Source organism: Mandrillus leucophaeus, unplaced genomic scaffold (assembly GCF_000951045.1).
Source record: "Mandrillus leucophaeus isolate KB7577 unplaced genomic scaffold, Mleu.le_1.0 Scaffold388, whole genome shotgun sequence".
Classification (NCBI taxonomy): Eukaryota; Metazoa; Chordata; class Mammalia; order Primates; family Cercopithecidae; genus Mandrillus; species Mandrillus leucophaeus.
In genome coordinates, this window is record NW_012104120.1 from 1,362,627 (window position 1) to 1,390,481 (window position 27,855).

The window sequence follows — 27,855 nt, forward strand, 5'->3', positions numbered from 1 at the left end:
GGCATTCACCTTCCAAGAAGGGAAAACAAATGCAATTAGTATTTCCATATTCACTCCTTTAATTTCTCTGGAAAACTAAAAAATTAGTCCAGCTGTAAAAATACGAGGCATACATTAAAGGAGAGACATGTTTAACATTAAGCATTGTGGAATTTTTCTTTACAAGACTATTTCAAGGCCCAGATAAAAATACTTCAAGCAATACATAGTAAATATTTTATTTTAATAATAGCATAGAATTCTTCTGAAGAAAATTGTTATACATTATAGCTATTATTTTACAGTAACAGAGAGAAAATAAAATTAGAGATACAAATATTAAGGGTCAATTATCAAAATGAAATTAACACAGACTATTATTCATATGAACAATGTAAACAGAATCATCTATTTGATTTAACATCAAATATATTTTTGGCATATAATTATATTTAAAATGAGAATTATCAATTATTCAATCAATTCAAATATACTCATTCAGCCAAAATAAGAAAGTAAGCCTCTTAGAAATTCAAGATTTATAGATTGACATTAAACATTTTCTCAATAAATAGAATATTCTGATCTCCACTGAGTTAAACTGTATAAACACTCATATCTGTTGTTTTATAGCTTATAATTAGGTATAACTGGTCACCAAAACTCCTTGCCCAAAATATCACTATTAATTGTACGAGGCAAAGTCCTATAATAAAATTAATGTAATAATGGCCCCATCTTTTCAAAAACAGAATATACAAGTTTCCATTTTCATGACTATGAATCTGGTTTTCCAAACTCTGGTTCCCAAATCCAGTTTCTAAATGTTTCAACAGAGGTGAGAAAGTAATGGAAATAAATGATTTAATGGAACTCTGGAAAAAGAACTATCATAGATCTTAGTTTGAAAAATACATCAAACATAAGAGATACCATGAATGACTCAGAATTATATAATAATGCCTATATCAAACTTTATGAGTTAGCTAAAGGGCAAAGAGTAAGAGGCAAGTTAAATGTAATACTTGCTTTTAACAAAGCAGACTAAGTAATATGTTAAGGGTTAGGGTGGGATAGGAAAGAACTCAAGCCTGGCAAAAATCTCCTCTTGGACTTTCTATATAAACATCTATTTTAGTTTTGGACTGTTCACCAAGAGGAGCTCTCCCCATCCGTGAAATGCTTCCCAGACCAACAGGTCCTTGTCTAGCTGCTGTAGGAAGGCAGCAGTGTGAAAATGTAGGAAATAGAAGCCAATTTGTGTCCAAAGTTAGTCCACCCTAACTGAACTCTTTTTAAACTAGGTTTTTCAAATGCTAGCTAGAAGTACAGGCTCTAGTTAAAGAACATGAATAGATATCTGTCTTAAAAATGCCTGGAAGGGGTCATGATGTGATCCTGTAGTTTATTGGCCTTATGTTCTCCCAGAATAAGAGCTTATAAAGTCCTGGAAATCCTCAACTCTCTCCAGCCACCCTTCCAAATAAAATCTTAATGAATATAGTTTAAATCCTTTATTGGGCTCTGTAATCCCTTCAACTAAATAGCCAAGCTGCAACTGTTTTATGTAACATCTGTTTCACTGGAAAATGTGGGAAGGTATTTTGATATTGTCTAGCAAGATCAATGAGTAAACACTGTTCACCCCAAGCCAAATGATGCTGCCCTTCAGGGAGCTTTTAGAAAGAAAATAAATCGATAAACCAAGAAAGCAGACTGTATGCATAGCAAAGCCCTTCAGCACAGTGCAAACATGTTCTTTAGGAGGAGGCTCAAAGCCACTTGGTAATTTCAAGTGAGAGGCAACAGAAGTCTTTCTTAATCCAAAGTCAGAAGTTTCCGAAGAACTTTAAGCACAATATCGTAACAAAAGTGATACTGCTCCTATATACATATATATAAAAAACAACAGAATGTTAAGTAATTGAATATCTGAACCCACTTTCAGAAAACACATTTGTAATTTTCAGTCACACTGGAAAGTTCCTAAAAAAAGCAAACATTGAACTATAAACACTTAAGAACTTTATGTGAATACATTTTTAAAACTATGAGGAAGATAAATGATCAAAATATAGTCCTTGGCCTAGAACTAGTTACCTTAAGGCTTAACATAACTGTTTTTTTTTTTTTATCATTATCCATACTGTATTAATCTACTCTCCCAATGACTACTAACTAATCTGTGACATAAATAATGTCTTTTTGTGACATCTCAATAACTTTGACAGTTTAGTGGCAAGTAAATATCTCAAACTGCTATGCAGAAATGTTTTAAAAATAACTTTAGATGTTACTTACATAGTACGGCATTATGGACAAGGCATGTGTTTGGACATGAGGAGACCTTAACTTCAGGTTTGGCTCCTCCCCTTCTATCTGAGTGACCCCGTGAAGCAGGCTTTACTGCTCTGAATTTAAAGTACTTGGTCAGGAATACCAGAGCACCAGAGCAAAACTAATGTCTACCTCAAACAGTAGGAATTCAATGAGATTATGTCAGTAAAAGAACTTTATAAGTGGTAAAGTGTTAGACAATGTTAATCTTTATATTCATTAATCTTATTATTATGTATGTGGTGAAAGCTTACCTTTGTTTGAATCATGCCAGAACGTTGTTCTCTCATTTGGGCCACTATATCCATGATGTTGAACTGTAATAAGATGACAGTAATTTTGTATGATCCACGTAGGGCGAAAAACACAAATTCACAGATTGCAACAAAGAGTAAAAGAGAAGTCAAGATTTAACCAGAAAGATTTCGTTTTCACTCACAAGAAAATGTACTATTTTTGACTTACCCAATGGATAAGGAAGACTTATTTTAATAGGTTTTCAGGAGAAAGCAGGAAGCAATCATTCATAATAAGAAATGCTCTCCAAAATAAGTAATAAATTTGTCCTTGTGTGTCCCCGTTTGTTATCCAGAGGCAGAACTTAAAGCAGCACTGTAATTCTGGAAAGGAACAGAAGACTTTCTCCGGCCCCAACAATAGCATATCTGTTTCTTATATGAAGATCTCTGTCAACTCACACGGAGACCTGGAGCAACAGTCGACCCAACACTAGATTCTAGACTGCGTGTGGACACCAGTACAGCTGGATGTGGTCATTGAGTTGGTGCAGACCTACAAAGGTCTGTTGCTGGTCCACAATAAGTCGAGAAACTGGGAGTAAGTGCTCAGAAACTCTTATGGCAATTTGACACTGGCATGGCACTGAGAAGTGTGCTCAGCTGAACAGGATATAGACCTGCTCAGGTGTTGCTGAACTTGCCTGGAGAGTCACATATGGTACAAGCTGAGTATTAGTCATTTCAGCAAGACATTGTGGACACATGTAAGTTTTGTCAACTGTAACCCCAAAGCATATAAAAATAGAAAACAATAAGCATTCCTTTATTTTCATAGCTTGTTATCTTTATAATTAAAAATTTTAATTAACCCTTTTTTAAAAACTTTTTGTTTTTTAGAGACAGGGTCTTGCTCTGTAGTCTCGGCTGATGGAGTGCAGCGGTGTCGTCATATCTCACTGCAATCTCAAACTACAATCCTCCCTCCTCAACCTCCTGAGTAGCAAGAACTATAGGTGCGTGCCACCATGCCCAGCTAACTTTTTTAATTTTATTTTTGTAGAGATGGGGGTCTCACTATGTTGCCCAGGCTGGTTTCAGACTCCTGGCCTAAAGTGATCCTCAGCCTTGGCCTCCTAAGGTGCTGGGATTATAGGCGTGAGCCACCATGTCTGCCATTTATTTTATAATATAGACATACAGGAAGTTGTACAGGGTGGCCCTGTGTATCTTTCACCCAGTTTCCCAGATGCTATCATCTTGTTTAACCAGATATAATATCAAAACCAGGAAAGAAACTGACATTGGGACAATCGACAAAGCTTAATTCAGATTTCACCAGTTTTACATGCAACTGTTAGTGAGCATGTGAACGCTGGTATGTGTGCATGTGTGCATACACACAGCTCCATGCAATTGTATCATATGTGAAGGTTCATGTAACTCTAACCACAGTCCAGATACAGAGCTGTTCCACCACAAGTCTTCTTCCTGCTATCCCTATAGAGTCACACTCAACCACCTCAGTCTCTAACCCTTGGCAAACAGTAATCTGTTCTCCTTCTCTATGCTTTTGCTATTTCAAGAAGAAATAGCAAAATTCATTATATGAATAAAATCACACAATATCTAACCTTTTGTGATTTACCTTTTTCTTACCCAGAATAACTTGGAGATCCATCCAAGTTGTTGGTGTAACAATAGTTTGCTTCTTTTTATTGCTAAATAATATTCCATGATGTGGATGTGTGCCACTTTAACCATCAATTGGTTGAAGAACATCTGGGTTGTTCCAGTTTTTGGCTATTGTGAATATAATCTGCTATGAACACTTACATACAGCTTTCTGTGTGAACATAAATTTTGATTTCTCTGGGATAAATGCCCCAAGAGTGCTATTGCTGGGTTATATGTCAACTTTAGTTTAGTCAGTTTTTTTCCCCAAGAAACTGCTCAATTGTTTTCCACAGTGGCTGGTACCAGTCTACATTCCCAATGTCTCATACATATGGGTAATACATGAGCAATACAGTTTCTCCAAATCTTCAAATTCTCCAAATCCTCACCAGCATTTCTCCAAATCTTCATCAGCATGGGATGCTGTCACTATTTTTACATAAGCTTTTCTAATAGGTGTGTAATGCTACTCCATCCTGGTTTTAATTAGCATTTCCCCAAGGGCTAATGAAGCTGAGCGTCTTTTCACATGCTTGTCATTTGTATATTCTCTTTGGTAAATTGTCTGTTCATGTCTTTTACCCATTTCTGTTTTTCTTTTTTTTTAAACTATTGATTTTTGAGGGTTCCTTATAAATTCTAGATCCAAGGCCTTTGTTGGATATGTGCCCTGCATATAGTTATTCTCTAGCTTTTTTTTTATCCTCTTCATTGGGTCTTTCACAGAAAATAAAATTTTAGTTTGCTTTCCCTCTAAGATCAGTGATGGCAACAATGCCTGCTCTCACCACTCTTATTCAATGTAGCACTTGACATTTTAGTACAGCAATAAGACCAGAAAATAAGTAGGATGTATACAGATCAAAAAGGAAGAGACAAATCTATATGCACATAGCATGACTGTTTATGTAGAACATACCAAAGAATCTTAAAAAAAAACCTACAAAACCTCTAAGAATAAGTAAGTTCAACAAGATCACAGCGAACAAGATCAACAAATGAAAATCAATTGAATTTCTACATACTAACAATGAGTATGTGGAAACTGAAAGTTCAAACACAATACCATTTACAATTGCTCCAAAGAGAATGAATAGGGTAAATTTAACAAAACATATACAAGATCTATACACTGAAAATGACAAAATGCTGATGAAAGAATTCAAAGAAAACCTAAATAAATAGAGATACTTATGTTCAGGGACTGGAAGATTCAATACAGTAAAGATGTCAGCTCTCTCCAACTAATCTACAGATTTAAAGCAATTTCCATCCAAATCCCAGCAAGTTTTTTTTGTAGATGTAGTCAAACTAATTCTAAAATTTATTAGGGAAAGCAAAGACCCCCTAGGATAGCTCAAAGAATTTTGAAAAAGAAGAATAAAGTGGCAGAAATCATTCTATCTGATGTTAAAGCTCACTATATCACTACAATAATCCAAAGGGTGGTACTGGCAGAAGGATAGACACACTGATCAATAGAAGAGAATACAGAACCAGAAATAGGACCATACAAATATGCCCAATAATTTTTGACAAAGGTACAACAATAATTAAATGGAGGAATAATAGAATTTTCAATAAATGATATTGAAACAACTAGCCATCAATAGGCCAAAAAATGAATCTTCACCTAAATTTCGTAATTTATTAACTCAAAATGGACTAAGGACTTAAATGTCAAATATGAACTTATAGAATTTTCATAAAAGAACACAAAAAATTATTCAGGCCCTCAGCTAAGTGATGGGCTGTTAGACTTGATATCAAAACAGGATCCATAAAAGGAAATACTAATAAAATACAATCCCATCAGAATTAAAAACTATTACTTCTTTAAAAGCTTATTTTTTAAAAAATTATAATTTAAGATTAGGGAAATTATGGAAACACATTAGAATTACTAATTTTTAATCAACTTACTGACTACAAAACAAGCATCACTGGACTGTTTAGTTAGAAAAGACACAGCTTTCCGAATGTGACTGTAGTGGTTAACCAAATAATGAAGACGGAAGTGACTGCAATGAAATGAAGACCAAGAGTTATATAATTTTCAACTGGAGTTATGATTCCTCATATATTGAGTTTTGTAGTCATTATTGATTGTGAAGCTCTAAAACTACACTTGTGTTATTTGCAAAGATGTATTGGTTAACAAAGCAAAGGAACCATTAAGACTTAATTGTAATTTACATAAAAATTAATTAATTCAAAGATAAAATAATTGTCTTAAAGAGAATTAGATTAAAAAGACAAGAGAGGACTTCCGGTTCCAAAATAATAGTGTAGAAGCAAGCTGGCTTCACTTCTTTACAAAGAAAACCAAAACCAAATATACAGCACTTAAATTATCAACAACAATATCCCAGAAATCAAGTATGAGGAGAAGACAGGTCCTGGATCCACAGAGATGGGGAAAAAACTCTAAGTAGGCAGTAAGAGAATTGGGTTTCCACATCTGCAATGCCCATTCCTCTAACTTGCCCAGCACCAAGTGTGCAAAAAATCTCCACCTGATTCATGATTTCTATACTAGAAAAGGTGACAGCCAGGTTTCCCACCATCTGGGTTACCTGGCAGGAAACCTGTCCTTACCTCAACTCACAGGAAGCACTACACGTGCCTGAAGAAAGAAATATCCTGAGAACAGTCAGAGACAAACAGGTGAGGTGGGACTACCATCCCCTGCCCTTGAAACTCTGGTCTGTAACTCAGCTTGGAGATGCCAAACCAGTGTGGTTGTTTAGTAGCACCATATTGCAGAAGGTATGTTGCACAGGACCCCTGGGCATGGATCTCAAGCCACCTTTCCCACACCGCCATGATATCCCCTTTGAGACTTTGCCTAATTGGGATGAGCAGTTCTCTTATTGTTTACTGGAGCCAAGGCAAACTTGGTCGTAAGGTGACATCTAGTGCCAAAAAAAGGCAGCAACTTAGCACCCCGCACCCCCCCCAACCCACACACAAAAAAATTTCCACAGGTAAATTACAAAGAATCTATGAGCAAATATATTCAATAAAAAACAAAAATAAGCCAGACAGAGAACACCAGAATAAATAACTAATCCTTCATTCAAAGACATCAATACAAGATATATACTTCTTGCACATCCACAAGAAACTGCAGCCAACAGAAAACCATGACCTCCCCAAATGGATAAAGCAGGAACAAGTGACTGACCCTAATGAGATGGCCATATGAGAGCTCCTTGATCAAGAATTCAAACTAGTATTAATAGCTTTGAGGAAATTCAGAAATCTCCAAGGTAACAGAAAACCAATTCAAAAATTTATTAGACAAATTTAACAAAGAGATTGAAATAATTTAAAAATCAAATAGAAATCTTGGAGCTCAGAAATATATTAGCTGAACTGAAAAATTCATTACAGCCTCACAATAATAGAATGAATTAAGCAGAGGAAAGAATCAGTGAGCTTGAAAACAGGCTATTTGAAAATACGGTCATAGGTGAAAAAGGAATAAAAAAGAATAAAGATCATCACCAGATATAGACAATTACCTCAAAAGACCAAATCCAAAAATTACTGGTGTTCAAGAGGGAATTGAACAAGAGCAAGGGGTAGAAAGCTTATTCAAAGAAATAATAACAAAACTTTCCAAAATGCAACAGATATAAATATTCAGGTATAAGAGCGTCAGAGAACACCAAACAGATTCAACCCGAATAAGGCCACATCAAAGTATATAATAATAAACTCTCAAAGCTCAAGGATAAAGACAGGATCCTAAAAAGTAGCAGGAGAAAAGAAGCAATTAACATATAAAAGAGTTCCAATTCATCTGACAATTGACTCTCAACAGAAATCATATAGGCCAGGAGAAAGTGGGATAAATTTTCAAAGCATTGAAAGAAAAACAAAAAAAACCTGTTATCCAAGAATACTGTATTCAGCAAAGGTACTTTCAAATATGAAGGAGTGATAAAGTATTTTTCAGATAAACAAAATCTGAGGATTCACCACCACCAGACCTGACTTACAAGAAATGCTAAAGCGAATTCTTCAGAAGGAAAATTAAAAAAAAAAAAAAACCACATACACATTCAAAAAGAAAACTTTTCAAGGCATAAAATCCACTGGTAACATTAACAACATGGACAAAGCCAGAATACTCTATTACTGTAATGATGGTGTGCAATCCATGCCTAACTCTGGTATGAAGCTGAAAGACAAATTCATAAAAAGCCATAATAGCTATAGCAACCTATTAAGAGAAAGGTAATATAAAAATACATAAATTTAGATAATAAGCAGTTGAAATGTGGTGGGGATGGAGTTAAAGCATAGAGAATTTTAAAAAAATTTTTTCTTTGTTTCTATTCTTTACTTTGTGATCTAAGATAAGTTGCCACTTCTTTAGAATAGCTTCTTGAGAACCAGTCAAGGCAAAAAGAACTGGGAAGTCCCCACAGATGTCTGCTGGGCAGAAAACCCTAGGTTATGGGTGCCACATCAGCTGTACACCCACAGCAACACCACCCTGCCTGGAGATCTCACACCCTTGACCTACTGCATCAACAAACCATCTGTAGACCTACTGCACAATTAGCTCTGACTCCCAAGCACAGAGGACCAGCAGGCCTCCAGCGTGCTGTGGATCTTTTGGTGACCTAATCTTTGGCTCAAGCTGCCCCAAGGGCGGAGAGAGCACAGGCTGCCAGGGTCCCCCTTGGGGTTAAAGAGATGTGGGCATGGTGCCAGTGACTGGAGGGGGCTCCCCTAAGGCCTGGAAATGGACCTGGCAGGGGATCATCGCTACCCCTTCCTACCCCCACTGCTGCAACTACGCTGAAATATAAAAGAATTGTGTGGCTAAGAGTCTATTTGCCGATCATTACTCTCAAGCACCATCTACTGGATTGAAGCCTAAATTACAACATCCAAAACTCTTCCAGTATACACTGCCTGTGAAATCCAGTGCCATAATCTAGCTACAAGTATTAATAAATATTCCATACGAGCGTTGGCCCTCTGAAAGCACTCAGAAATAAAGCCAATTGACTATACTCAGCTTACGCTACAGTCAAATCCTCAAGTGATATAAAGAATATAAAAACAAAAAGCCTCATCAAAATGATAACAAATTCAACATGATAAAAGAACACCTGCCCTCTCAGAAGAGAAAGATTTAGTGCAAGAACTTTGGCAATTCAAAAAGTCAGTGCCTCCTTATCTCCAAATAATTGTACTAGCTCGCTAGAAATTGTTCTTAACTAAATTGAGATGGTTGAAATGACAAACAAAGAACTCAGAATCTGAGTAGTAAGGAAGCTTAATAAGATTCAGGAGACAGCTGAAACCTAATCCAAGGAATTCGGTAAAATGATCCAAGAGTGAAAAAAGCTGACAAAGCCATTTTAAGAAACAAACAAACTGACCTTCTGGAATTGAAAAATTCACTACAGAAATTTCATAATACAGTTGGAAGCATTAAGAACAGAATGGACCAAGATGAGGAAAGAATCTCAGAGCTCAAAGATTGGTCCTTCAAATCAATTCAGACAGACAAAAATAAACAAAAAAGAATTTCGGGCCGGGCATGGTGGCTCATGCCTATGATCCCAGCACTTTGGGAGGCTGAGGCGGGAGGATCACTTGGGGCCAGGAGTTCAAGACCTGCCTGGCCAACACAGTGAAACCCCATCTCTACTAAAAATACAAAAACTAGCAAGGCATGGTGGCATGCGCCTGTAGCCCCAGTTACTCAGGAGGCTGAGGCACGAAAATTGCTTGAACCTGAGAGGTGGAGGATGTAGTGATCTGAGATAACGCCACTGCACTCCAAACTGGGCGACAGGCAAGACTCTGTCTCAAAAAAATAAAAATAAAAATAAAAATTGAAAATGAACAAAACCTCCAAGAAATAAGAGATTGTGTAAAGAGACCAAACCTATGACTCACTGTCGTTTCTGAAAGAGAAGAAGAGTAAACAACTTGGAAAACATATTTGAAAATATAGTACACAAAACTTTTCCCAGTCTCACTAGAGAAGTCAATAGGCAAATTTAAGAAATTCAGCAAAGTCCTGCGAGATACCATACAAAATGATCATCCTCAGGACATATAGTTAACAGATTCACCAAGGTCAATGCCAAAGAAAAAATCTTAAAGACAGCTAGAGAGAAAGGTCAGTTTACTTACAAAGGGAATCCCGTCAGGCTAGGAGTAGACCTATCAGCAGAAACTTACAAGTGAGAAGAAATTGTGGACCTATTTTCAGCATCATTAAATAAAAGAAACGCCAAACAATAATTTAATATTCTGCCAAACTAAGCTTCATAAGCAGAGGAGAAATAAAATCCTTTTCAGACAAGCAAAGTTAAGGAAATTCATGAGTACTAGACCAGTCTTACAAGAAGCCCTTAAGGAAGTGCTAAACATGGAAATGAAAGAGCAGTACCTGGCACCACAAAAATACAAGTACATGGCCCACAGATAGTATAAAGCAAATACACAATCACGTCTACAAAGCATCCAGCTAACAACATGATGGCAGCATCAAAATCTCACATATTGATATAAACCTTGAAGGCAAATGGTCTAAATATCCCGCTTAAAAGGCTTAGGATGGCAAATTGGATTTAAAAAACAAGGCCCAACCATCTTCTGTCTTCAAGAGACCCATCTCACATGTAAGAACACCCACAGGTTCAAAGTAAAGGGATGGAGAAAGATCTATAATGCAAATGGAAAACAAAAAGAAAGCAGGGGTCACTATTCTTATATCAGATAAAACAGACTTTGAACCAACAATGATCTAAAAGGACAAAGAAGGGCATTACACAATGACAAAGGGAACAATTCAAAAAGAAGACTTAACTATCTTAAATACACACACAGCTAACATTGGAGCACCCAGATTCTTAAAACAAGTTCCTCTGGACCTAGGAAAAGACTTAGTCCACACAATAATATTGGGAGCCTTCAACACCCAATTGACAGGATTAGAGAGATCATCAAAGCAAAAAATTAATAAAGAAATTCTGGACTTAAATTCAACACTTGACCAATTGGACTCAGTAGACATCTATAGACTAGTCCACTCCAAAACCATAGGATATACAGTCTTCTTATCTGTACATAGAATATACTCTAAGAACGACTATATGCTCAGCTATAAAGCAAATCTGAAAAAATTTAAAAACACTGAAATCATCTCAAGCATACTCTCAGATCATAGTATAATAAAAATAGAAATTACTACCAAGAAGATCTCCCAAAACTATACAATTACTTGGAAATTAAACAACTTGCTCCTAAGTGACTTTTGGGTAAACAAATGAATTCAGAAATCAAAAAAATTCTTTGAAATTAATGAAAACAGAGACAAAACAAATCAAAAATTTTGGGATGCAGCTAAAGCAGTGCTCGGAGTAAAGTCTATAGTGTTAAATGTCTACATCAAAGAAGTTAGGAAGATCTTCAGTGAACAATCTGATGTCACATCTAGAGAAACTAGAAAAAAGAAAGAATCAGTCCCAAACTAGCAGAAGAAAACAAATAATCAAAATCAGAGGGGAACTGAATGAAATTAAGATGCAAAAATGCATACAAAAGATCAACAAAACAATTTTTTTTTTTTTTTTTTGAGACGGAGTCTCACTCTGTCTCCCAGGCTGGAGTGCAGTGGCACAATCTCGACTCACTGCAACCTCTACCTCTTGGGTTCAAGCAATTCTCCTGTCTCAGCTTCCCGAGTAGCTGGGACTGCAGGTGCACACCACCACACCTGGCTAATTTTTGTATTTTTAGTAGAGATAGTGTTTTGCCATATTGGTCAGACTGGTCTCGAACTCCTGACCTCAGGTGATCCATCTGCCTCAGTCTCCCAAAGTGCTGGGATCACAGGCATGAGCCACCATGCCTGGTCTGTTTTTTGAAAGAATAAACAAAATTGATAGACTGCTAGCTAAACAACAAGAAAAGAGAAAATCTAAGCACAATCAGAAATGACAAAGATGACATTACAACTAATCCCATAGAAATATAAAAGATTCTCAGAGATTATTATAAATATCTCTGCACACAAAAATTAGAAAGTCTAGAGGAAATGAGTAAATTCCTGAAAACACACATCCTCCCAAGATTGAACCAGGAAGAAATTGAAAACCTGAACAGACCAATAATGAATTCCAAAAGTGAATCAGTAATAAAAATCCTACCAACCAAAAAAAGTCCTGGACCAGATGGATTCATAGCTAAATTCTACCACATGTACAAAGAAGAACTGGTACCAATCCTACTGAAATGATTCCAAAAAATTCAAGGAGGAGGGACTCCTCCCTAACTCATTCTATGAAGTCATTATCATCTTGATACCAAAATCTGGCGGAGACACAATGAAAAAAAAGTTCAAGCCAATATCCCTGATGAACATAGATGCAAAAAAAAATCTTCAACAAAATACTAGCAAAACAAATGTAACAGCACATCAAAAAGATAATGCACTATGATCAAGTGGGATTTATCCCCAGAATGCAAGTATAATTTGACATATGCAGATCAATAAATGTGATACATACAGAATGAATGACAAAAACCATATGAGAATCTTAATAGATGTAGAAGAAACATTTCATAAAATTCAACATGCTTTCATGATTAAAAAAAAAAACTCTCAACAAATGAGGCATAGAAGGAACATATCTAAACACAATAAAGACCATATATGACAAACACACAGCTAACATCATACTGAATGGGGAAAAGCTCAAAGACTTTCTTCTAAGAACTGGAAAACAAGTCAAGAATGCCCAGTTTTACCATTCTTATTCAGCATAATGTTGGATATCCTAGCCGTTGCAATTAGTCAAGAGAAAGAAATAAGGGGCATCCAAATTGGAAAAAGGAAATTAAATTGTCCCTCTTTGCATGTGACATGACTATATATTCACATATTCATATATATATATACACACACACACATATATACACATACATATCCCCCAAAACTAATGACTCTACCAAAACACTTAGAACTAATAAACTAATTCAGTAAAGTTGCAGGATACAAAGTCGACATACAAAAATCAGTGATATTTCTAGATGCCAATAACGAACTAGCTGAAAGAAAATAAAGAAAGTGATCTTATTTACAATAGCTATAAAAAAAAAACCCCTAGGATAAATTTAACCAAAAAAAGTAAAAGACCTCTATGAGGAAAACTATGAAACACTGGTGAAAATCCTATGCTAATGGATTGGAAAAGGGAACACCATGCAGCCATAAAAAAGAGTGACATCCTGTCATTTGCAGCAACATGGATAAGTCTGGAGAACATTGTATTAAGCAAAACAAGGCAGGCACAGAAAGATAAATACTGTATGTTCTCATTTATATATGAGAGCTAAAAAATCGAGCTCATGGAAGTCGTGAGTAGAACTGTGGGTATTAAAGATGATAAGGTAAGGTTGGCTAACAAATACAAAATTACAGCTAGATAGGAGGAATGAGCTCTGGTGTTCTGCATCACTATAGGGCAAATATGGTTGACTGTAATTTATTGTATATATTCAAAAAGTTAGGGGAGAAGATTTTTGATGTTCACAACACAAAGAAATGATAAATGTTTGAGGTGATGGATACGTTAACTACCTTGATCTGATCACTACACATTGTATACAGATACCTAAATATCACTCTCTCTACCCCACAAATATGTACAATTATTACATGTCAACTAAAAATAAAAGGAAAAACAACACAGATGGAATCTATTTTAACAAATAAAACTTGAGAATAAAAATAATAATAAAGGAAATATTGTAATCATCACATGTCTGGTTCCTGTGTCTATCTCTTAGCTGGTTCCAAATTAAAAAAGAAAAGTAAAGGATTGTGAATTATTGACTCAAACTCAATTATATTATTATGTTCATTTTGCAAATGAGAAAACTAGGTTTGAGAGAGGTTGAGCAATTTACCCAAAGTCACCAAAATCTAAACTATGTGGCAAAACAGGCAGTCGAACAGGGACCCCTCATTCACTCGGAAGTCTACATTTTTTCTCACATTCTTATGTGCTTGTCACTTATATTCATTAAAAACAGGCACACTCCATCAACATTCTCTAGTAAGTCTAAACACCCTGTGTAAGATACAGGGAAGGAAAAGGAAATGGAACTCACATTTTCTGTGTATCTATTATGTTCCAGACACTGTCCTAAGCCATTATTTACATTATATACTTTAATTTTCACAAACACCCCCAGGAACCTGCAGCAAGTTCAGTGAGAATCAGGTATCGAAAGCTCATGTGCTTTTGATTTACTAAGTTGCTTCTGAAGACCAAATATTAGTCTTCCAAATGATCAGGCTGTTAAACGTAGTGTGTTTACCAACAGCATCAGGGTATCTGCTTGATTCACACACTTACTGAACAGTTCTTTACGATGGCACAGAACACGACATCCACACATAGGAACACCCCTGTCCGGCCTATGCCAGCACTGCAGTGAACAACCATGGGTCCCGTAAGGTGGCTCTTCCTTGCATAACGAACATATTTTATGAAGCTATCTGCTGAGGCAGGAGTGCCATGGTCTGGCCACTTGGTGAACTGCAACTGTTTTACAGAGTGACTAGTTCCTGTCTGTTAGAGAAAGAAACAGAGCGAGAAAGATATTTATTGATTTCTTATATTAGAGAGACCTCACGCCAACTTCTAATATTTAAATGATAATAATAATGGCTACATGGTATTACCTTGGTATTATATAGAACTTTCAAAAAATACTCAAACCTCTTTTTGATGTTTATAAGAATTCTGGAAGTTGCTAGGAATAGAGGTTTTCTCCATTTTACAAAGGAGAGCACAGTAACAACAATAAAAATACCAGTACTAACAGGTAACAAAAGTTAAGCACTTGCTATGTGGCAGGTACTATGCTAGGGGCTTCACATGAATTCTCTCCTTCAATCTTCACATCAATCATGTGAGGTAGGCACCATTTTATCTCCATTTTACAGATGAAAATGTAAGGATGAGGGGGACGAGAGATGTATGCTAGGTTAGAAGGTTCACACATTTAGAGCTGGAACTGTAATGTAGGTGTCTTGAATTCTAATCTAGCATCATTCTTCTGTACCGTGAGGCTGCAGGAAAACCACGATTTCAAAATGCTTAGAGTGAGAGATGGACTGTCATGTTAGGAATAAGACCAAAAGGCAATGTATTTTAGTTTAGAAATGACATATGAAATTGAATTAAGACATATAGGTGTCTGACAAGAGAGGCGCCAATCTCTTCCAGCGATGAAGACAGGGTAGTCAATGACCATGAGAGTAGACTGTGGGTCCCACTATTGTGCTGAGCCCCCTTGAAGTGGAGTCATGAAACTCTTCCCAGTATTGTCAGATAAAGCACTTTGAATTTACCTATATCTCATTCAAAGAGATCATGACCCTTTCCCCAGTGTGGGGCCCTTATTTTACCACACATGGGACCCTAATGGAAGAACTCAAAATGAGTTTCTCACTTCTCCTCTGCTTCTTCTGAATGCACCTCTTTTTCCTAAGCTTCCTGAATAAAGATGCTAGTGTTCAGAGCTCTATTCTAATCCACAGTGTCTACTGAAATTTGTGATAGTTAATTTTATGTGTCAACTTGGCTGAGCCCTGGTACCCAGATACTAGGCCAAATATTATTTTGTGTCTCTGTGAAAGTATTTTTTAGGTGAGATTAACATTTAAATTGGTAGAATTTGAGCAAAGCAGGTTATTCTCCATAAAATGGGTTGGCTTCATCTAATCAGCTGAAGACCTTAACAGAACAAAAACTGATCTCCCATGAGCAAGAAGGAATTCTACTAGCAGATTGCTTTTGGACTCAAACTGCAATTCTTCCCTGGGTCTTCAGCCTACTTTCCCACTCCGCAGATTTGCCAACCCTCCACAATCACTTGAACCAATTCCTTAAAATTAATCTCTCTCCCTGGGTCAGTCCCATAACCCGTACTCAGGAATCTCAATGTTATACTGCTGGAAACAAAACAAAACAAAACACATAATCACATATTTTGTTGCTATTACAAATTTATGGGTCAAACCTCAGCATCACTCAGCAACCCTTTTCCTGGTGATTGTGCTCCAATCAACTTCTTTGGTGATGACTCCAAAACTCACCACTCTCTACAAGTTTCCTGTTCAACTCCTATTCCCTTCACTCCTGTTAACACATGTATCACCTACCTGCCAACTGAATCCACTAGAGCAATCTAACTCATTGCTTTCTGCTATAAACCATTCCTTTTCTGTTTTCTAAGTCTATTAGACCAAGAAATACATGAATTATTCTAGACCAGTGCTTCTCAACAGAACTTTCTATACTGAAGCAAATGTCTTAAATATGGCAATATATAGTAGCCACTATCAACATGTGACTAATAAGCTCTAGAAACGTGGCTACTGCAGGTGAGGAACTCAATTTGTTATTTTACATAAATTTAAATAACTTAAATTTAAACAAATATCCGCATGTGGTTACTGTATTGAATATATTTTCAACCCCTCCTCTGTCACTTATAAATCATAAGTCATAAGTCACTTATAAGTCTCCCAATTTTATCTGCAAAACACTTGCGTCTGTACTTTCCACCCCCATGCCAACAGCCGTAGTTGATCATGTCACTTACTAAAATTCTTCAATGTCTCCCAATTATCTTCATAATAAAGTTCATGCTACTTAGCTGAAATTTAAGACATTTCACATTCTAGCTGACCCCTGCCTACTTTTGATAACCTCATCTCATCTTTTATTACTCCCTGGCACTGAACTTTTACATTTCAGAAACACTTAACTACTTACATTTGTCTCTATACACACCTTGTATTATTTTATATTTTGATCATCTACTTTCTCCCTCCATCTTTCTCATTTGGATAATTCTCAAAACAAATGCTACCTCCTCCAGTAAACCTTACCCCAAACTCCAAGTAAAGCTAAGTATTTACCTTCTGAGCCCCAAAGTGGCCAAGACATATCTCAACATTATCACTGAACACGGTAAGTTAGGTAACTATCAGTGAGTGTACCAACCTCTCCACTACTCGGTAAGTACTGATAGTGCCTGGCCCAGTGATTAGCATACCTTAAGGACTCAATACATATCTGCCACACTTGGCAGAAGCAGGTATAACCCAGAATCAGACAACTTCAACAGACACTCTCCCTACCCCACCTCTCTTTTCCAATTTGTTCTTCTCTACAGAATCTGGTTAAGGAGGAGGAGAAGTGGTGGTGGCTTCTGGTACCAGGGACAAGTAAAAAGTTACTTTAAGAAGTATCGTCGGTCTATTTTCCATCCTACTCCTAACTTCTAGTTCTAAGACATTTGCTTATGTGGTGAAACATATATCTAATACTGATGTTTAAAAACTTACAGACTTCTCCACAACTTGAAACATTCGAATGATGAAATATTGAAGTATCTGGTAGTTCTCCAGGAATACACGGAAGTGTTTCAATTCCAATGGCTTCTTCAGAGAAATGGGCCAGTAAGGGTAGCATTTGATAACTCCACCTTCTATCTCTCTGGTTATCATGGCAATAACATTAGAATTATTTTCCAACACCATTTGCCAAAAGTCATCTATGGTGCTCAGCAGTGGTCCTTGAGTAGCGATATAAAAATACTCCTGTCCACAATTGACTATCCTAATATAACTAGCATTGATGTAGTCCTTGTTTTTTCCAAGAGGAACGCGTGTTGAATCATCTGTTACAGAAACAGAAACATCTGGTAGATAAAGGTGGGAGATACATCACACCCAAACTTCACGAAAGGATTTCACACACATAAATCCGTATATCTCTCTGACCAATAAAGAAGATGGCCTAGGAGTTTTTTTTTTCAAAAGGGTTGAGTCCATGAGTTTAAATTCTTTCCTCCCTGAAAACTATTGGCATGATCTAAAAAATATACAATTATGAGATGTTTATTTTTCAGATCAGTTTTTAGTAAACACAGAATGGTATCATTACCATCCAGGTACTTTTGGAAATTTCTGCTAGAACTGGCATAGGCAAGATTAAGTCAAGGGAAGTATCCTCTAGCTTGCAACTGAACACAACAGAGAAGAAACTCTCTGTGGGAGTAAATGAATGATATTCTCCTGCAAATCTGTGAAACCTGCAAACCCAGAGCAGCAGGGGCCAGGGGAAAAAAAAAATCTAATAGTTGACTGCAGACAAATCCTAGGATTAATGGAATTCCACCAGTGTCCTCCAAACTAGACAGCCATATTTTATGTCCATTCTCAGCCTTCAGCTGGTGATGGGACATGTTATTCAAAGCAAAGATATTGTGGCAAAAGGATGCTACCAAGGGGATTTGCTCCAAGTAATATGGGGCTCATCTAACATGGACTGTTGTAACAAATACGAGAGGGAAAAACCAGCTATTTGGCCTACTAAGCTTCACTGCTCCAGGAGTTCCTTCTTCACCTGACACAGACATCTGAAGCTCTGGTTCCACCACCAGTCCCCACATGAAGAGCACACACACACACAGAAAAGGAGGCCCTTCTCTGCCATGCAGCTCTCTCACCAATAATCTGTCCTCACTACTCAGAATCACACGGACCATTTATCTAGTAAATATGCTGACAAGACCTAAACAGGCATTTACATAACATCTGGCAGAACTCTTCTCAAATTTTAACATAGTACACAGAAACTTTCCCTTGTAAATATGAACAAGCAGAAAAAACAGCCAGGCGCGGTGGCTATAATCCCAGCTACTCACGCAGCTGAGGCAGGAGAATCGCTTGAACCAGGGAGGCGGAGGCTGCAGTGAGCCGAGACGGCTCCACTGTACTCCAGCCTGGGCGACAGAATAAGTGAGACTCCGTTTAAAAAAAAAATTGCTAGATATATAAAGGTACCCAGTATTTCAAAAAGGGAGCACATTCTAAAAAATCACAACAAATGTTCTCCTTTCTATAAAAGGTGGTAACACCTTAAAAACTCCTATTTGTATATTAAATAAAATTCAAGAGAGCATTAATTGTTTAAAACAATACTATATATCTATGTTTACTAACAAATATGTTATATTACTAAATTATAAAGGCAGTAACAATGGCTCTGTAGGGAGATCTTTCATCATATGTATGTACATATATGATGATATATGTCATATAATCATAAGCCTGGCAAGTGTTCATCACAATGTTAGCAGCAGTTATTACAGTATATAAACAGTGTGAGTTACTTCACAGTAAAAAAAAGCATGTTTTAAATTTTGAAATGAGATTAAATATGTGAAAATTAAATAATCTAAACTAATAAAAGCTTGATTTCATATAAAAGTCACAATCATTCAACTCAAACTCCTAAAGCAGGAATTGAACAGAAAAACAAATTCATGTTTAAAAAACCAGCTTAAAAAATTTTCCCAGAACTCAGAAAAAAAAAATTTAAAAACCTACAATAATGATTAAAGTGCTAAAAGACATAGCGCATTCAAGGGGAATATAAAAAAGGAATTTCAGAAGCAAGCTGTGGAATTCACTACAGAAAGGAAATAATTCAAGTGATCATAGGAAAGCTCCCTAAACAGAAGCGAGAGTACTAATAGAATGCAGTGAAACATGCATACCAGGTTCAAGCAGCATGATACACTACATGTATCACCTTGTCAACTCCAAAACAAACCTTCGAGGGAGGTGCTATTCTATTCATACTTTTAAAATAAAGAATCTGTACAAAGCAACTTGTTCCATATTATGCAGCAATCTTCTAGACTCCACAGACTAGGTAAATCTAGACTCTGGCGCAAAAATAATTCCAAACTCTGTTGTCCATCAAGGAAGACCCAAGTTTGCAGACAGAAAGGCCTAAGTGTCAGACAACATTAATGAAGAGAGCCACTAAGACCCCTAGACCAGCAGAGCATAAGGCCACATGAACAGGAAGGAAAAATTATGCTAATGGATGACTAGGGATAATGGCGACTGGTGCCACTCCCATTTCAACCCCTTGATTCTTGAATCCTGGCTATGGTAGAAACAGCATCATATATTGGATGCTGATCTGGGGCATATATAACCTCCTGGAGAACATTACCCCAGCCCTGCAAGGTACTGTCACCTAGCTTTCACTGTAATTGAGTCTTCGAAAGGCCATTTATCCATTCTATCAAGCCAGCTGCTTTGAGAGGATAAGGAATATGGTAACACAGTGGCAGTGAGGCCATTGCCACAAGGTATTTGCCACAAAGCGAGTTCCTTGATTACAGCAATACTGTATGGAATACCATAATGGTGGATAAGGCATTCTGTAGGTTCACAGATGGTAAATTGGCAGGAGCACTATGTGCAGGGAAGGCAAATCCATACCCAGAGTTACTGTGTATTCTAGTAAGAAATAAGCACTGCTCCTTCCATGATGGAAGTGGTCCCAATGTAATCAACCTGCCATCAGCTAGCTGGCTGATCATCCCATGGAATAGTGCCCATCAGGTACTCAGTGTTGGTCTCTGTTGCTGGCAGATTGGACACTCAGTAGTAGCTGTAGCCAGGTCAGCCTTGGTGAGTGGAAGTCCATGTTGCTGAGCTCATACATAACCTCCATCCCTGCCACTAAGGCCACTTTGTTCATGAGACCTATGGGCAATGACACAATGACAGGGGTGGCTGGGGGAATAGTCTAGCTGATATTCATAGAGCAAGTCATTCTATTCACTTGATTATTAAAGTCTTCCTCTGCTGAGATCAACCTTTGGTGAGCATTCACATGGGATACAAATACCTTTGTGTTTGTGACTATCTAGCAAGGTCTATTCACATGCCTCTTCCCCAGACCTTACTGCCACCAATTTTTCCAATCATGTTCCTTCAAAGTCCCTGACCATCCGGCTAAGTCGTTAAACATAGCCCATGAATCAGTATAGATTTATACCTCTGGCCATTTCTCCAGGCAAAAAAAAAAAAAAAAAAACACCAAGTGCACTACCCAATATTCTCCCCACTGGGAGTACTTCTCTTAACCACTGTCCTTCAGAGATGTCTCAAAAAAGGGGCTGTAGTGCTCTAGCTGTCTTCTGGGTGGTACCTTTATATCATGCAGAACCTTCTGTAGACCACGTCCAAGTCTTCTCTTCTTCTGTCAGCGGATCATAGGGAACTTCTCATGAGGCAATAGGTGCAGGCTGAAGATAGGTAATGTAGCAGGGGTGGGAACAGTGAGCATTTGGGCAGCTTCCTCGTGTAACTTATTTGTGCCTTCAGGATCTGCTCAAGCCCAATCTTGTAGCTACCACTTTCATTTGATGGTGGAGTGCTGTTGTGTATGCCCAACTTTATGGCTTGGTGGCCCATGGTTAAACATTCTCTACTTAGTAGTCTATGAAACAGTCTCTACCAAGGCCCAGTAGCAGGTCAAAAACTGTTTCTCAAAAAGAGAGTCCACAGAGGGTGGCAGGAATTTACTCTAAAATCCTATGTGCCTGCACTGTGACTCATCTAAAGGGGTCTGCCAAAGGTCCAAATAGCACCCTTATCTGCCATGAACACTTCAAGCACCACTGGATCTGCTAGATCATACGGCCCACGTGGCAGAGAGGCTTACATGGCAGACTGAACGTGTTTCAGAGCCTTCTCTTGTTTTGGGTCCCACTCAAAACTAGCAGCTTTTCATATCACTTAGTAAATGGACCAGAGTAGCAAATCCAATAAGGAATGTTTCCTCCAAAACACCCAGGTTCACTAGCCATTGTGCCTCTTTTTTGGTTGTAAGAAGAGCCAGATACAATTTATCCTTCACCTTATGATTATCTCAACATGTCCCACACCACTGGAGCCCTAGAAATTTCACTGAAGTAGAAGGCCACTGAATTTTTGTTGTATATATCTCCTACCCTCTGACAGACAATAAGACTAAAGCATTTGCTACTTCTTGTTCACTAGGTCCAATCAGCACAATGTCATCAATGTAATAAACCTCTGTAATATCCTGTGGAACGGAAAGGTGATTGAGATCCCTGAGAACTAAATTACAACATAGGGCTGAAGAGTTAATTCACCCCTGAGGCAGGACAGTGAGGGTGTATTACTGGCTCTGCCAGGCTGAAAGTAAACTACTTTTGGTGTTCTTGATTAATAGGTATAGAGAAAACAAAGCATTTCCCAGATCAATAGCTACTAGCTACATAGCAGGTATGAAGAGATGTGTTGATTTTCTAAGGCAATGAAACTATATCTGGTATAGCAGCTGCAACTGGAGTCACCATCTGAGGAAGCTTACAATAATCCACTGTCATTCTCCAAATTCCATCTTTTTTCTGTATAGGTCAAACAGGTGAGTTGAATGGGATGTGATAGATATCTACATCACTTCATCCTTAAAGTCCTTGATGGAGGCATTAATATCAGTAATCTCTTCAGGAATGTAGTATTGCTTTTGCTTTTTTACTATTTTCCTAAGCAGAATCAGTTCTAGTGGCTTCCATTTGCCCTTTCCTGCCATAATATTCCTCACTCCACAGGTCAGAGAAGCAATGTGAGGATTCTACCAGTTACTGAGTATGTTTATGCCAATTATTCATTCCAGGGCTTGGAAAATAATCACAAGATGGGTTTAGGGACCTACTGAGTCCACTGTGAAATGAACTTGAACTAAAGTTCCATTGAATACCTGACCTCCATAAGCCCCTGCTTTGATTTGTAGACCACAGTGATGTTTCGGGTCTCCTGGAATTGGTGTCAATTCAGAGCTAGTGTCCAGTAGTTTCTGAAAGGTTTGATTATTTTCTTTTTTCCAAATGTGTAGTTGCTCTGGCAAAAGGCTACAGATCCCTTTGGGGAAGGCTGAAAGATTAACAGTATACATTCTTGGCAGTGTGCCAGGGTCCTCCCATTCATTCAAGGTGTTCTGCGTGTGTAAACTGGCTGAAGTCTGGGATGTTATTGACTGGTTGTGATTCTCTGTTCCTATGGTTCAGGTTAGATTTTTGCTCACTTGACCTAGAACTCTTATGCTTACACATATCAAGGAAGAATTTAGTAGACGTCCCATCTAGTTCACTTCTAGGAACACCATGATCAACTAATCAACACTATAGGTCTCCGCAGGTCAGACTGTTCTGATTGCTGCTTTGACTCTGCTGTCTATTACCATACCACATTCACCTTACCTTTGGCTATCAAGTGCCACCACCTGGCCCTTATTTCTCTGGGATTCAATTATACCCACTGCATTCAGGTTTCCCAATTCAGTGGCAGCAATTTCCACTGCAATATCTGAGCTACAGAGAAGAACAATCACAGTATTCTTCAAGGATGCTGGGACTCGCCTCACAAATATATTTATCACAGTTATGAGAAAAGTACATCCTCTAGACCTCCTGGGGTGGGTGGGCAGGTCTTAAATGATAAACCCAATCTAATGTTCCAATCTCCCTAATCCTTTGGATCCCTTCCTTCACAGTATATAGTATATATCAAGGCAGTTCTGGCATTTTATCTTCATTTAGACTGGGCTACCTTTTGGTCCACTAAATACAACTAACCAAATAAACTGTAAGAGCTCTTTCTAACTCCCCAAGCCACATATTAAGTCCAGAATCTCTTCTTAGTGGTCCCATTTCAATAAATTCAGCCTGATCAAACACTAAGTTCCTTTCACCATTGTCCCACACCCTTAAAATCTTTCCCCACAAATATTTCCCAGATTTCTGTCAGTATAAATTGGAAAAATCATATAGCTCTTTTGTAGTGTAACATACTTCCCCATGGGCCACACTTTGTACCTTACCTTTAAGGGCCTGCTGAGACTAGAAGCAATGAAGGATGGTGGCTGTGAGTCTTGAGAAGAATCAGCAATGTCTTGCAAGGCAACAAACTCAGGGAGGTAATAAATGTTTCCTCAGGTAAAGTAGCATTAATCTCCTCAGATGGGGGTGGCCTGGCTGCTTTTACTGGCAAGGAAGACTCATCAGAGTCAAGGGGTTCAATACACCCAGCTTTATAAGGCTCTTCACATACGTGTCCACTCCAATTTTCAAGATCCCATTCCTTCTCAGTCAATGCCCTCATTTTAACAGCAGACACCCTAAAAGGGTGGGGATTCAATTTGCACTGTAATTCAGTCATTTTCAGGATGAGATTTTGGGTTTGGTTTTCTACAATCTCAGTTTTGTTGGAATATAAGAGTTTCTTTCAGGGCAGAAAGAGAAACTTTTGCATTATTTATGTGGCACTTGAGCTGGGAAAATTAATCCCTAAGATCATCCTTTCCTTCTCTACATCAGGAGTAACAAGCCAATCTCATTGTTCTCATGAGAACTCAAAAATGTTCTAAGGTATCAAATACAGACACCCAGAACCTTGCTTCTTCTAAGTATCTGAATAGGATTACCTAATGGCAATACTTTGCATATCTCTACTGTTACATTACACTATGAATTATTAATACTCTGTTCACTATTGAAATGTCATTAATGCTTTTACATCTTATCAGATTAAGGAAGTAATTCATAAAACTCATCCTTAAAACTCTGTTCCTCTAGAATTGCTCTCAGTACCAAATTCTATTACTCTAGATTCTCTAGATAAATAGAATCAATAGACTATATATACGGTGAGAAAGATTTAAAGAACTGACTCATGATTGTGGAGACTGGTAAGTCAATATCTGCAGGGCAGGCCAACAGGTTAGAAACCCAGAGAAAAGTTGACATTGTAGTCTTGAGTCCAAAGGCAGTCTGGAGGTAGAATTCCTTCTTCCTCTGGAAATATGAGCCTTTTTTTCTTAATGACTTCAACTGACTGACTGGGGCCCACTCTCATAATGGAGGTTAATCAGCTTTACTCAAAGTCTGCTAATCTAAATGTTAATTACATCTTTAAAAAATACCTTCACACCAACATCTAGACTAATATTTGACCAAATAGCTGAGTATCATAGCCTAGCCTAGTTGACACATGAAATTAACCATCAAACAAGCTAAAAATTTTAGTAGATGATTTGAAGGAGGAAAGTTTTTTTAAAAACTTAAATTAGTTTCCTATAAGACCAAGTGAAAGAAGAAAATAAGAATAAAAATCAGAGAGATAGAGAAAGTACATGCAAAACTACAGAGGTAGAAGAAGTAACAAGAGAAAAAGTTTTACAAGATAGAACCGAGAGACAACTCCACGATTCATAGAAGCCAAAAAAAAAAAAAAAAAGAAGGCAAGAGGCGCAATTACTAACTGATGAAATGTATTACAGCTAAAGGAAGATCAATTAAAGGGTTTATTTGTCTAGGTAACACTGATGGAAATGAAGCACACCTGGTAACATTATTTAATTCCAGGAAGATAGTTAAAGATTTTGAAAAAAAGGAACATATTTCTCATGAAGAAAAGGAGTCATATGACCATTACAGTTCTCATCTAAAACACTGGAAGGGAGAGGACAGTAAAGTAACACTCGGGGGGAAAAAAATGAGAAAAAAAAGAACTAAAATCCAAGATTCCTAAAACCAATAAAAATATTCATTTATCAGGATACAAAAAAAAAAAAAAAAGAAAGAAAGATAAAGGTAGAGTTTGAGACTACATCAACTACTTATACCCACCTCCAATCAAACAGCTAATAGATCAGAATAGTGATTTAAAATTAAGGGAAAAGAGAAAGAAAATGAAGTAATAGCAACAAATACTACAAAATAAAGTTTCATATCTATAAGAAGAATGACGAGAGCCAGGCATTCCAGCTACTTGGGAGGCTGAGGCAGAAGGATCACTTGAAGCCAAGAGTTTGAGACCAGCCTAAGCAAAAGAGTGAGTCCCTGTTTCTAAAAAAAATAAATGAATAAAAAATTAGCTGGGTGTGGTGGCACATACCCATCCCCATAGTCCCAGCTACTTGGGAAGCTGAGGTGGGAGGATTGCTTGAGCTCAGGAGTTTGAGGTTTCAGTGAGCTATGATTGTGATACTGAACTCCAAGTAGACTGATTCTTAAAGAAACAAAACAGCTGGGCTCGGTGGCTCATGCCTGTAATCCCAGTACTTTGGGAGGCCGAGGTGGGTAGATCACCTGAGGTTGGGAGTTCGAGACCAGCCTGACCAACATGGAGAAAACCCATCTCTACTAAAAATACAAAATTACCCAGGTGTGGTGGCACATGCCTGTAATTCCAACTACTTGGGAGGCTGAGGCAGGAAAATCGCTTGAACCCAGGAGGCAGAGGTTGTGGTGAGCTGAGATTGTGCCATTGCACTCCAACCTGGGAGACAACAAGACTCCATCTCAAAACGAAAAAAAAAAAAAAAAGTTTCTTGAAATAGAAAACAAAGCAATGTACAATAAATACAGTGGTGGTTAAGCCTGGGTTTGAATCCCAGATCTCTCTCTATTTGCAGTGTGACTGTGAGAAAATTACTTAATCTCTTTTAGCCTTTTTGTAAAACAAGGACACTAACATACTGACACCTCAGAGGTAGGTTGTTGTGGGAATTAAATATTACTACCTATAACAGACTTAAATTAGTAATAAGCAATAGTAATAAACATATTAGTGTTACTACTACTACTATTACTATTAGTAGGTGGTAGTAATAGAAGCAAACATACAGCAACCTCAAGAAGTACAGAAAGAAGCTTGTTAAATCTCTGCCTTAAAGAGCTTGTTTTCCCATCTATCTACATTATAATGGTGAACCGTATGAAAATTTTTTACAAGTGTAATATACCTTTTGCACTCACAAACCACCTTTTTAACAGTTTATGGAGGTATAACTGTCATACATGTGCACCCATGAGACCACCATAACAATAAAGATAATTAAACATCTCCATCAGTGCAAAACTATCCTCATGCCTCTTTATAATCTATCCTTCTTGCTCTCATCTAGCCCCAAGGCAACCACTGATATGCTCTGTCAATACAAATTAGTTTAAATTTTCTAACATTTTATATATGTGGAACCACTGATATACTCTTTCAATACAAATTAGTTTAAAATTTCTAAAATTTTATATATGTGGAAGCATACAGTATATTAGTTTTCTAGGGTGGAAATTTATTTTCACATTCTGGAGGCTGGAAGTGCAGCAATTGTTAGGGTTTGGATGTTTGTCCTCTCCAAACCTAATATTGAAAACTGATCACCAACATTGGAAGTGGGGCCTAATGGGAGGTTTTGAGACATGGAGACAAATCACTCATGAATAGGTTAATGCCCTTCCTCGGGGTTGACTGAGTTCTCACTCTATTCACTGCTGCAAAAACTAATTATTAAAAAGGACGGGGCACCTCTCTCTCTCCCTCTTGCATCCTCTTTCACCATGTAATCTCTGCACATGCTGATTCCACTTCACCTTCTACCATGAGTGGAAGCAGCCTGAGGCCCTCACTACAGGCCCAATCTTGAACCTTCCAGCCAGCAGAACCGGGAGCTGAATAAACCTCTTTATAAATTAACCAGCCTCAGGTACTCCTTTATAGCAATACAAAATGGACTAAGACAGAATTGGTACTGAGAATTGGGGTGTTGCTATAAAGATGTCTGAAAATGTGGAAGCGGTTTTGGAACTGGGCCATGAGCAGAGGTTGGAAGTGTGTGGAAGGCTCAGAAAAAGACAAAAATATGAGGAAGAGTCTGGAAAAAGT

General features: G+C 37.6%; 1 protein-coding gene across 20 annotated transcripts in view; it reads right to left on the reverse strand.

Annotated features, from left to right (window-relative positions):
• Positions 1-204: 204 nt before the first annotated feature.
• The window catches only part of PTPN20 (protein tyrosine phosphatase, non-receptor type 20), a 110,933-nt gene continuing 83,282 nt past the window's right edge, over positions 205-27,855 (reverse strand). For 12 of the 20 annotated variants that reach the window (XM_011990931.1, XM_011990935.1, XM_011990928.1 and 9 more), the window contains 2 exons: positions 2,571-2,633; positions 205-1,863 (listed from right to left, as the gene is read on the reverse strand). In XM_011990931.1, coding sequence (XP_011846321.1) covers positions 1,829-1,863; positions 2,571-2,633 — 98 coding nt within the window. In that variant the 3' untranslated portion in view covers positions 205-1,828. Of the gene's footprint in view, positions 1,864-2,570; positions 2,634-14,632; positions 14,849-17,637; positions 17,973-27,855 lie in introns of all 20 variants that reach the window. The other 8 variants (XM_011990919.1, XM_011990920.1, XM_011990917.1 and 5 more) reach the window with 2 other exon arrangements.